Source organism: Panicum hallii, chromosome 7 (genome assembly GCF_002211085.1).
Source record: "Panicum hallii strain FIL2 chromosome 7, PHallii_v3.1, whole genome shotgun sequence".
Classification (NCBI taxonomy): Eukaryota; Viridiplantae; Streptophyta; class Magnoliopsida; order Poales; family Poaceae; genus Panicum; species Panicum hallii.
The window spans coordinates 40,412,183-40,424,213 of NC_038048.1; the positions used below are offsets into that span (position 1 = coordinate 40,412,183).

Sequence of the window (12,031 nt, forward strand, 5' to 3'; positions counted from 1 at the left end):
TGTTGAAAAGATGTTATCGTGGTTTGAGCGGAATGGTAGAGCATAGAGAAAGGAGTCTCGAAGGCATAGTCCGCTCGAACCGTTTATGGACCTTCGTGGATGACGTTGATTTTGAGCAACTTATCGTGCTACCACATATCCAATTATGATAAGGATGAGCCTATTACCTCCTTTGTCTTGTTCATTGAAGCTCGGTCCTAGATGCGTGGCTATTGGATTATGTAGAGAGGTTTAGGAGTGTCCCCGGTGTATCTAGGTGACTCTCCGTGTAAGCTAGGAATACCCTTAATGGTCGAGGCTCATTGGGAACGGTTGACATGAGTACCCCTCATCCAACATGATCGGTTAGGTGAGCCGCACAGTCCTTGTGTCGTGTAGTTAAAGAAGTACACCTTGCAAGGTTAAATATTCAATTCAAATTGCCGCACTCTCGGTCACGAGCAAGCTCAACATTCCAAAAATTCTTTGTAGAAAGTTCATGTATGTTGGAAATGGTTCATATCACTTTTATGATCAAGTACTTGCTCTCCCTTTAATCAACTTTACTTATGTGGTGGTTTGGGCAAGATAATTAATTTGCTTGGGAACTGGTTGTTGGATTAGAGAGCTTATGCTTATGCAATAATTACTTAACCATAAAATCTCATCCTTGTTGAACCCCCTTTGCATAATCCTTGCATAATCCTTATTTGTTTATTTGCGTAAGTCTTGCGAGTATCTTTGTACTTATGTTGCTTTTGACCTAAGTTATAGTTAAGCCGGAGCTTGTGTTTGTGTTTGGTCACTTCTATCCCGCCGATTTCGGTGCGAGAGAGGATTGAGTCGTTGTGGTCACAATGGCATTCTTGAGCAAAGACGTCATTATCTTATCGTGCTTTAGTTTCTTTTTCCGCTGCGTAGCTCGTCTTTTGTGGGAGCATGACGAAAACATTGAACTTAAATTCATGACTCTTTTAATATTTAATTCGTGAACCCAATGCTTGTAATGTGGAGGTTGACGCTTTTAATTTTAGATTTGAATCATTCTTTTTATAAACTTGTAAACCTTATTGTTGGATCTTGTGTTATATAAAATATGCTCTTTATCAATCTTACAGTAATGTGCAAATTGTATGACGGTATGTGTGCTTATTTTTGGGCATGTGGCAAGCTCATACAGTGACTAGCGGATTTGATATTGTTTCAATTGAATGACGTATCGGTGGTTGAAGTCTCTGGATGTGGGTCAGCATGTGGCACGCTTTTGAACGAATGTGTGCTAGCTTTCATTTTAAAAATAATTACCGACAGTTTACTTAGAACGGTTTTAAATTGGGCGGTTCTCACACCATCCTAACCGTACCCATGAAACTGCAAAAGACTAGGGAGTAACAGTTGTCGGTTCTCACTACCACAGAAGTCCATAGAGGGCAGGCAATCGCAAGAAACAAAGAATATATTAAGGATTCCCCACAAAACCCTCTAGTTTCTTTGCAGTAAACCAGCCATCATCCGCATTCAGGAGTTGACAACATGACGCATTTGTGCTGCCGTTTCAGGCTACCAACATGTTCAGACACCTGAATACAACGTCCCCTTTGTCAGCTGGAGCATGCGAAGAAGAGGAACAGAAAACTGCTCTCAGCAGTGCTGGATCCGCAAACAGTTCATCTGGTGGTTTGATTTATCCCGAAGCAAATCCATCCGATTGTTAGGTTTGGCGGACGGAGAGACGGATAAAACAAACATTTCGCGGGGAAAGCTCTCCTGTTCGTTCCGCCTCTCATGGGGGCCATGGCACGGAACCAGCAGCCACGGTCGCAGCACCGGGCAGGTGCGCGGTTGCGGCGCTGGGTCCCAGGATTGGAGACGTCGGGCGCGTAGGCTGCCGCGCTCCGGGAGGACACGACGCCGCCGCACCCGCCTGCGTGAGCGTATTGCCTGCGTGAGCACGACTGGCTCCTGGGCTTCTGGCTCGGCGCCGGTGGCGCGGCGATCTGCGTGCGCGTATTGCCGCTGGAGCAGTGCAGAGGAATGGAGATCTCGTGCTAGGGCAAGGTCTGATTGTAGGATGGATGTACGCGCTTCCGCGGAGAACAGAAGGTGAGGAGGAGAGCAGCGGCGGCGGCGGGGACGACGGTGGGCTGGCGGGCGTCGAGACTCCAAAATCAGGGGCCCTCTTAAAAACGTTTGATCAGGAAATTTACAAAAATATTCCTAAATTGGATCGCGATTGATAACCGCGATCCAAATTAGGAGGTTTTGTGAAAATATATGATCTAGTATTTTACAAAGAACCTCGGGACGGATGGCGATCCAAATAAAAGGGCTATTTGCAAATACTTTATTCGAAATTTTACAAAAGAACCCCTAATTTGGATCGTGATTAATAATCGCGATCCAATCCACAGGGTGATTTGCAAATATTTCGGGGGATGGCGCCGGAGAAGCCGACGAGGCCGCGCTTGCTGCCGGCGGCGACGTGTACTCGCCCCGTGCCGTCGTGTGCTCCGCGCGATGCCCCGTCGAGATTCGCTCTCCAACGTCCTAACAGTTCCTCCGTCTCCCCTCGTGCGGAGTTGTTGGTGCAGCGGCGCCGCTGGGTCAGGATCGGAGCTTGGTGCCCGGAAATGGTGACGGAACTTCAATATTCAGAGCGGCGAGGCGGCTATCGGGGGCAAGCTTTCGCTCCACCATTCTAGCGTGGGCTGCTTGGTTGCGGCAGAGCCAGCAGAGCACATCGGGCGGTCGGTCTCGGCGACGAAGACGCGAGCGCCGGTCGTGTGCTTCACCTCAGCGAATGCGTCTGAAGCAACGACATGCCCCCAAGTGCAGAAACGACATGGATTTTCAGATATAAAACTCGCGATGCAGCACCACTGCCAACATGTTCAGAGTTGATTCCTGTCGTTGTGTGCGTCCAGGTTCTAATCTGGAGAGTGGAGACTGCAGCGACCGAAACATTCAGGTATATGCTGTTCAAATCATAAGAAAATCTAGGCATTGATGGACCCAAGCAGTTAGGATTCAGTATCGTTGCTAACAGGGGGAAAAACGGAGAGAGCTAGGCTTGGTCATCTGACTGATCCAAATCATCACTAGTGCAGCATATAGCAATTCATCGACGGGGAGAGGGAAACAAGGGATGAAGGGGAGACCCAGCACATGAATGCATCTGACGAAACGAAACACGCAGTCATGAGCAGCTTGCGACCCCACAGCCACAAAACGCAGAAATGTTTCTATGGCCGCAGCAGACGTGGGATTTCTTATTGGACTGAATTTTCAGACACCCACAAAGACATAAAGTTCGGATCCTGTTGCCACGCCACAATGACCAGGCAATCAGGTTGCACTACATTTGGATCTGATTCGGCTCCCATCACAGCAACATGGGGTTTCCACAAGGAGCAGCGCGTTTGCGTTTTCCTGGTAACCTGATGTTGGCAAAAACATCTGCTGCGTCGCCTGGGCACGTACTTCGGAGTTTGTGTGGGTGTGGGAGCATGAGCATCCTTGCATTCTGTCCCTTTTTCCCTCCAAGCCTCCAATCCTTGCATTCGGCGCCATTCCCTCCAAGCCTCCAATCCTCCGTTTCATCCCGCAGAAATGGCAACGCATGCGCCATGCAATGCAATAGACATAACAGCGCGGACTTGTCACGGAAGGAAAGAGAACAGACGATCTGCCTTTGCTCCGGCCCCCAGTCAGCACGGACCAGACAAGACAAGAGGCGAAACGCGGGAGGTCCCATCGCCACCAGTCCCCACGAGACCACAGCACTCCGCATGTCAGGGCTGCGGCTTTTGACAACACCAACACGCACGACTCCCTGTCCCGTTAAATCACCGCCCTGCCGTGCCGCTCTTACCGCCGCTAACCACGAAACCTTGCCGCCAGAACCCTGCCACCGCCACGGCGCCACGGCACGTCACCTGCCGCGGCGGCCGTGCCCAGCCAGCAGCAGCAACAGCAGCGCTCGCCCAGCCGCCCAGGAGGCCAGGATCGACCCCTCCACTCGCCGCCCCGCGCCGGCCACAGCCGCATTTACTTCGCCGGCCGCCCCAGCTGCGGCGCCCTGCCCTCTCCCCGGCCCACTCCGCTTCCGCCACCTCCTGGCCGCGCCAAAGTCCGAGCCGCGCCCGTGTGGCAGCCAGTGGCAGTGGCAGAGCTCAGCTCGGGCCTCATTTATGGCGTCCGGCCGGCCGGAGTGCTGTGCTCGACCCCCGCTCCACGTCTCGGTCCCATCGGCGGATCGAATCCACCCGCTTCGGCGCTTCCCCTCCCTTCCTCTCGCCCCCAACTATTAATTAGCTGCAGTGCGGTAGTCCCGCCCATCTCCCAGGCCGGCCCTGTGCGTCGCTGCTGCTGTGCAGACGCTGCACTGGATCAAATCAAAGTATCAAACCTCTCTACTCCTACGCAACCACAGCTACGGTCTACGGTGGAAATGATACATAAGGCTAGTGATCCCGTCCCGTTCTTCTGGGGTGGCGCTCTGTCGTCCGTGACGACTCTGAAATCTGAATCTCTGACAGAACCAGCACGCACATTTCGCGTTGGCGACGAAATCCACGCCCGTTTCCAATAACGCTCTCCGACTCCGAGTTTAGACTATAGAGCTAGTACTATCCTAGTAGAGTTTCACATGACAACCCGGTGAATTCTCTGCATCTCCAAACGGAAATCGGTCGCTGGTACTAGCAAAAACTGGCTAATCCGATTGACCGCGTGCTGGTAATTTCGTGGGCAGGAGGGAGGCAGTTGTACGGCGCGCAACAACAGACAACCGGTCGTCCCCTACCGCATTCAAGTCTCCGTCTCCCCGCGGCCCCGCCCGGCGTACTTGCAACGAAAGCGCCTTTGCCCCCATTAAATGCGTGGCCCGGCTGCCCGTCGAGGGCTCGCTCGCTCATAATTGATGCCATGCCCCTTCCCGTCGTCGTTGCAGGCTTGCAGCAGCAGCCAGCAGCACGTGAAAATCCGTCACATTTATGGCCACCGGGATCCTCCTCGGCCTATAAATCCGTCGGCATTTATGGCCACGGCTCCTCCTCAGCCTCACTTCTCGTCGTTCCCGTCGTCGCTGCCGACGCCACCGAGGGGAGAGAGCGGGAGAGCGACCGACGGTCTGTTGCGGCGGCGGCGGCGGCCATGGGGAGGACTCCGTGCTGCGACAGCAAGGGGATCAAGAAGGGGCCGTGGGCGCCCGAGGAGGACAAGCTGCTCGTCGACTTCGTCCAGGCCAACGGGCCCGGCAACTGGCGCATGCTCCCCAAGCTCGCGGGTACGTGCTCATCCCATCCAGCCGCTTGAATTGGTGCATGCGTGATCCGGTTGTTTTGGCTCGTTAAGCTCTCGAGGGATCTGGGCTGATGAGGCGATGCGATGCGCGTGCATGCAGGGCTGAACCGGTGCGGCAAGAGCTGCCGGCTCCGGTGGACCAACTACCTGCGCCCGGACATCAAGCGCGGGCCTTTCACCACCGAGGAGCACAATTCCATTCTCCAGCTCCACGCCATCGTCGGCAACAAGTGAGTGTACTCCTCTCTTGCACAGGCACATTGATTCAAGGCAACTCATCACTCGTGCGTTCATGTAACGAACATCCATCCAGAGTACACCACGCTTACGTGCTGGATGGTCGTGATCTCTCAGGTGGTCTATGATCGCGGCGCAGCTGCCGGGCCGGACGGACAACGAGATCAAGAACTACTGGAACACGCACCTCAAGAAGCAGCTCCGCCAGGAGGCGCTCGCCGGCGCGGACGCCGCCGCCCAGCAGCTCGCCGCGGCGGGGGCCGCGTCCTCCTGCCCCGCCGCGCGCCACATGACCCAGTGGGAGACCGCCCGCCTCGAGGCCGAGGCGCGCCTCTCCCTCCTCTCGTCCTCGGCCACCACGACGGTCGCCTCCGCCACGGCCGCCTCCTCGTCGTCGTCCACCGCCGCCGCCGAGCACGAGGCGGCGCCGGACATCTTCCTGCGCCTCTGGAACTCCGCGGTCGGGGAGTCCTTCCGCTGCTCCGCGCAGGGACAGGGTGCAGCCGCAGCGCATGGTCCGGCGGCGGCGAGCCCGGCGGCAGCTGGTACGCCGGCAGCGCTGCGGCCTGCGGCGCCCAGCGGCGGCGGCGACGACTCCTCGGCCGCGTCGACCAACGGGACCGAGGCGGCGGACGACTACCAGGCGTTCCTGGACATGGCCGTGGAGGAGCTGGCGCTGCTGCACGGCCGGCTCGGCGTGTCGTTCTCGGCGTTCCCGACGGCCGACGTGCTCGCCGAGGCGTCGTGCCTGTTCGCGCCGTTCGAGTGACTTGAGCTCGCTACCTAGCGCCTAGCAGTAGCTCTCGTCATCACCACTCACCAGTCATTACGTATCGCATGCGGCGTTGCTTGCGTACGCATACGTACATACACATGTTGTACACTACACCACCCGCTTGTCTTTTGGCGGCGATGGCGTGTGTACGTGCCTCTACGCGACGAGCTGATGCATGCGGGAGCTTGCGTGTGCCAGTACGTAGTCTGTGCCCTAGAGCAAGAGGTTTTTGCGACTGCTCTAGCTCGCTAGCTGTGGCATTGCTCTGGTGAATGCTGTTGACTTTGAATACTTTTGCGTATGTGTGTGCACTGTGTACATAGACGTGGTTTGTGGTGTGTGCGAGCTCTGACTTGTTGGTTTCTGATGCACGTAGTTTGGCCGGGATGGGGAAAAGAGTTGTGCGCGTTTTGCACGATCGAGGGAGGCCATGCGTGCGCTGCACGGCGATGTATGTTCAGGTCCGGTCCAATCAAAGCAAATCTTGCGAAGTTCCTGGATGAAGTGGATGGTACTCACTCCGATCAAACAAATATGGCTACGTTCTTTTCGTCCCTCTAGAGTTTAGATCCGTCATATTAAAAGAATCTTACTATTTAGAAGTATTAAATAAAATCTGTTTATAAAACTTTTTGCACAGAGAGACAAATTTAATGAGCCTAATTAATCCATAATTTGCTACAGTGATGCTACAGTAATCATCCGCTAATCATGGACTAATATACCTCATTAGATTCGTCTCGCGAATTAGCCCTGGGGTTCTGTAATTAGTTTTATAATTAGACTTTATTTAATACTTAATGTGACACCTCTAAACTTTAGACCCTAAGAAACGAACGCACCCATATGTCTATAAATTGTTATCTATATGTTAGTTTCAAAAATTTCAAAATGGTACGAATAAATTTCTCTCAAGAAGTACATTGAAAAGTATACTGTTGGTACAATAAAAATGCCGGTCAAATTTACCAGCAAAAGAATAGCGGTCAAATTGATGTTTCCTAGCCCATACTTTTGCTCTTTTTTTATAAGTGTGCAGAACAAAAAAGGGAAATTATCCCAAGTTAATTTTTTAATATGATGTCCAAGACTCTTTATTTTGATTGGGAAATTTTGCTGAAGGCATCCAGAGTTCCGGACCCTAATTTGGTTGAAAGCATCTATGCTCATCTAGTTCGATCGAGTTTTGATAATTATCACCGGTGACGCTTCATGGACTAATAATTTTATTTCAAAAATGATATAGGTTAGTCGTAGAGATAGAATTTGATCTAGTTACCAGGATGCTATGATGTTAGCTTTAATTTGCTGAGAACATAATGGATCTGCAATGACTAGAGGGGCCAATAATGTTCATTTATTTGATGATTCTACAGTAGCTATTTTTCTCCAACTTGCACTGTATGTATGAGGACTTAGTTTGAGAGAATGGAACGCCACTCGTACAGAACCGAAAAGCAAATGCTCATCGTATAGCTAGCTAGGGCTGCCACTTCGCCGTATGCATAAATTTTACATTTTGCCCCATTCCGGTCATTAAAAAAAACTACTCTTAACTTCGACCATGCTGTTCATCATATATAATCCGCCCTACGTACGTACATAGGCAATACATTACACCACTAGTAGGGAGCGGCAACGTTCAGGTTCTGGACCAACGTGTTGGCGTGCATGCGCATGTGTGTCAGTCATGGCCGGCCGGGGCTTGGCCCAGCAATGAGCAATCTTCCCCACGACCTCGTGCAGGCAAGCGTAGACGGTCGACCCGTGTAACACGCTACGGCCTACGGCGAAACACGCCATGATACGCTCGACTAGGGCTTGGAGAGCCTTGGACCATCCACAGATTCGATCATTCCGCTGGGAATGGAAATCTCGGCGCTCTAGCTCCTCGCATGCATGCATTATTCCCCCGCCGATACCCGATACGATAACGCATGCACGCCGTTGCTTTTAATGGCACCAGGCCACCAACCATGCATGCATGCATGATGCCGCCACGCATGCAGCGTCCATACCTGATTGTTCTCTTCCGGAGCTCGAATGCTCGATCACTGTACTACGATGGTACGAGTGCCTGTGTAGCAGCTAGCTGCTACCCTTCTCCTGTGTCGTCCTTGTTACTACTTGTTAGGCTTGGGCACAACGGCAATTCATGCGTAAGAATGTACGTGGGATCGCCTACGCGTCACTACTGTAGAACTAGCATGTACGGCAGCCCGAAATCGATCCTCTCGAAGAACGTTCTCGCTTGATGGATGAGCCTGCGTAAAAAACAAGATTCGACGTGATTAATTTTTACCCCCAATAAGAGGCAGCTGGCCTTTGGGTTGGCGACGTGCGTACCGGGACCGTGCACAGAAACATGTGTGCGTGCCGTCCGTATGCGTACGTACGGGCCGTGGACGCCCGAGCCGGCCGGCCCGACGATTCAGGATCTGTGCGTGCCATCTATCTAGCTTAGGGTTCTGGATTTGACTGCTGACAGATTGACCATCCATGCCCGGCGATGGCGCGTTTCACTTTCACCTTCACTTTTCGACCGCGAAACCAAACGCCCGGTCCCCGGCGTCTTCTTCTCTGTTCTCTCTCTCCGACCATACCAACGAGGTCCACGACGAGCAGCCCCCGTTTCGATCCGTTTCCATGCACGCCGTCGCGTACGGAGCTAGCTGCACCGACCGGATCGCTGGGACCACCACCGGCGCGGCGACGGGGAGGACGAGCGCATTCATTGCCGTCGGCTGACTGACCCCTGGCCCTGACACAAGGGGGGGGGGGGAGTGCGTCCGGCCAGTCGCTGCCTGCGGTTTCATCGGCAGGACGCAGCAGGGTCGCTCTACGTACGCCTGAAGGTTTTCTCGTACTCATCTCGGACAGCTTAACTAGCCGTGGTAAGAGGTGAACAGGCGCCATACGGATCATAGGTACAGCGGTGCCGTGAGGAGTAATCCCTGAGGTGAATTTTAATTTGAAAATGTCAATTTTCTGTATTTTTTTGAGAAAAATTTCTGTAGGTTTTGACCAACAATTAGTCAAATTTTATACATATTTAGTTAACAAAAGGCAGTATATTAATAGAGTATTACTTCAAAGTTGCATCTCATTCAAAAACCTTTGTGCGCGCGTCAATGACAACAAAATGCCCGAAGCCCACACTGGGGAGGCTCGTCTACTTTCAGCCCAAACTAGTACAGGCGTACAGCACTGCATCCAGCCCAAGCCGCACGAAATTGCTCCTCTTCGTCGACCGAATCAGGCCCGCCTCATTTTGGACGCCCATACTTTCAGCCCTCCTATGCCCCTACTTGTTTTACATGCGCGGATGCAGCGCATTCAGCTCAAGGGAATCCCAGCAATCTCAAACCTAGATGGTTACATGGCAAGAACTCAACAAAAGAGCAGCCCGAACAAAGTAGAATCCAGAGCTTGAAAGCACTTCCGGTGAACAATCGTTGGGTTGCGATCCCAATCTGTCATATAAACATCAGAACATGCTGTTAGTATACTACCAGAGTTGGAAACATAGTGCAACTACTGCCAACATAGAAAAAATTGATGTTTGTGCTAGCTCTCAGGTGGTGCCATTGTGCCAACACCTTAATCTTCATATTGCTTGGTGCAAGGGCAGTGATCTCAGCCTTCAGATGTGCGCTCACAGTCCTTGACTTCAGTGAGCTGTAGTGTATAAGCAAGTATAAACAGAGGAGTATGCTTGTTTTATTGGAAAGTACAAACAAAGGAGGGTGCATTTAACTGGAGAAATCATGGAGCCTTTGAATGAATAGTGGATCTTCTCTTAATGAAACAATATTCACAGAACATGAAAAATGATGGTTGTTGGTTACTGAACCTACTGAACCTGATAGTAGTAAACAGGAACAGAACATGGCAACGACCACCATTCACAAAACTTTCAAAGACTAGTAAGCTAAATTCATAGCAGTCATTCCATCTACCAATTTGACCAATTGTGAAGGACAATAAATACTTTGTGTTCCTCATCTGGCAATTGCAGCAACACCTGTGCAGGAAAGGTGAGCGTATGAAACTAACTAAAGCATTTGCATTTATAAATGCTTGTCCTCTAAGAATTGAGCAACCATTCAACCTGCTTTAGTCACTGGAACATGTGGCAAATGAGGTTAACAGGACGTGAGGCGTTGGCACTATTAGATGCTTGACTTGCTTCATGAAGCTATTTGAAGTTCACTCTAGACTTCACTTATGAGATGTCACAGTAAACCATAAAATCTTGTGTTCTTAGTATAGAATTCAATCATTCTACTTCTACTGATTTGGGTATAGAAGAACCAATATGTTCTTATTATCAAACTAATATAAGAAAATAGATATAACGCGAATAGTACAAGGGTTATGTAGAGGCCAAATCTTTACTCGATGATCTAATCTTGCCACTTACACAGGAAATTGAGGAAGAAAGGATCTGTGAGGTTGAATCTGAACAGGAAAAAACGAACACATTTGACAGCTACAGCTGGCGCCACTCGCGAGCACCGACCAGAGGAACAAAGGGGAGGAGTCGCGGCAGGCTGCTGTCAATTGCCATCCCAAGCCGGGCGCCGAGCCCCTCTCCACGCATCAACGGAGCGGCACGCCCAGGATCCGCCGCGTGTATTAAAGAACAGCAATTGCTGCCACTGCCATAAGCTTCGACAGACCAAAACGGAGAAATCTTCTTCGATAACGGCAGAGCGACGGTGTCGAAGATGGTCAGACCATCAACCGCCCCACCCCTCTGCACATGCTCCCGCCGCTGCGAGCCTGCGACGTCGGTGGCAGCTGCTTCGCGACTTGCATCAACAGCGCCGCGTCATCTCGCCGGTGCGTCGCCGCCGGAGGTGGTGGAGGCGGAGGCTGTGCCCCCGGCCGGGGAGGACGGGACCGATGTGCCGTCGAACGGCGCCCCGCAGAAGGTCATCATGGGCCTGGTTTCGCTCCCCGCCGACGCCACCATGGGGAGCTGATTCGATGCGCATGGTTTCGCTCGGAGGATCGTATCGATCGCGGGCGGCGTTTGTATGGGCGAGCGCTCGTAGCTTGATGACTCTGTGGCTCGTTCCCCCGACGGCGGCGAACGAAAATGCGTGGAAGAGAACGGGAAGGATAGCAGGAGCTGGTGAGGAACCGCGATCCAAATTAGGAGGCTTAGTGTGAAACTGCCATCCAATATTTTACATTAAGCGCTCTGGATTGGATCGCGATTATTAATCACGATCTAAATTAGGAGGTTTAGTGTAAAACTGCCACCCAGTATTTTACACAAGACACTCTGGAAGGTGATTATTAATCGCGATCCGAATTAGGAGGTTTAGTGTAAAACTGCCATCCAATATTTTACATAAAACACCCTGGATATTTGCGGCGACCCCCTCGCCCGACGCCCATGTTCAGGGCGGGGAACCCGTCCCGCTTCGATCTTCAATGGCTTCTCCCAGGGACAGAAGCGGGAGCCCGACGCTCCTGTTGCTGGCCTGCTGGGGAGCCTTGCCGCCGCGGCCCTCGTCGCGGACCCACGGGAGGACGCCGCCGCGCTCCCGGACAGCTGCAGCTCCACGACGCGGGGGCCGGCCTGGGACTGGGAGCACGCGACGGTGTCGCTGCCCCGGGGTCCGCGCGGGCACTCGACGAACCTGAGGCGGCGAGGTGGCAGAAAGCAAGACGACCTCCGATTTGGAGCTGGGGGCGGCGGAGGGCGTGGAACGCAGAGCGGCG

General features: G+C 52.5%; 1 protein-coding gene across 1 annotated transcript; it reads left to right on the top strand.

Moving 5' to 3' along the window:
• The first annotated feature begins 5,133 nt into the window (after nt 1-5,133).
• Nucleotides 5,134-6,289, top strand: LOC112900790 (transcription factor MYB41-like). Its single transcript, XM_025969589.1, has 3 exons — nt 5,134-5,266; nt 5,384-5,513; nt 5,638-6,289. Exons 1-3 carry the CDS (start codon nt 5,134-5,136, stop codon nt 6,287-6,289), a joined length of 915 nt encoding a protein of 304 aa, XP_025825374.1.
• The last annotated feature ends 5,742 nt before the right edge of the window (nt 6,290-12,031 follow it).

Coding starts and splice junctions, on each gene's coding strand:
- LOC112900790 (XM_025969589.1), top strand. CDS start 5,134: ATGGGGAGGACTCCGTGCTGCGACAGCAAGGGGATCAAGAAGGGGCCG. Junction 5,267..5,383: donor CATGCTCCCCAAGCTCGCGG/GTACGTGCTCAT, acceptor GCGTGCATGCAG/GGCTGAACCGGTGCGGCAAG. Junction 5,514..5,637: donor CACGCCATCGTCGGCAACAA/GTGAGTGTACTC, acceptor GTGATCTCTCAG/GTGGTCTATGATCGCGGCGC.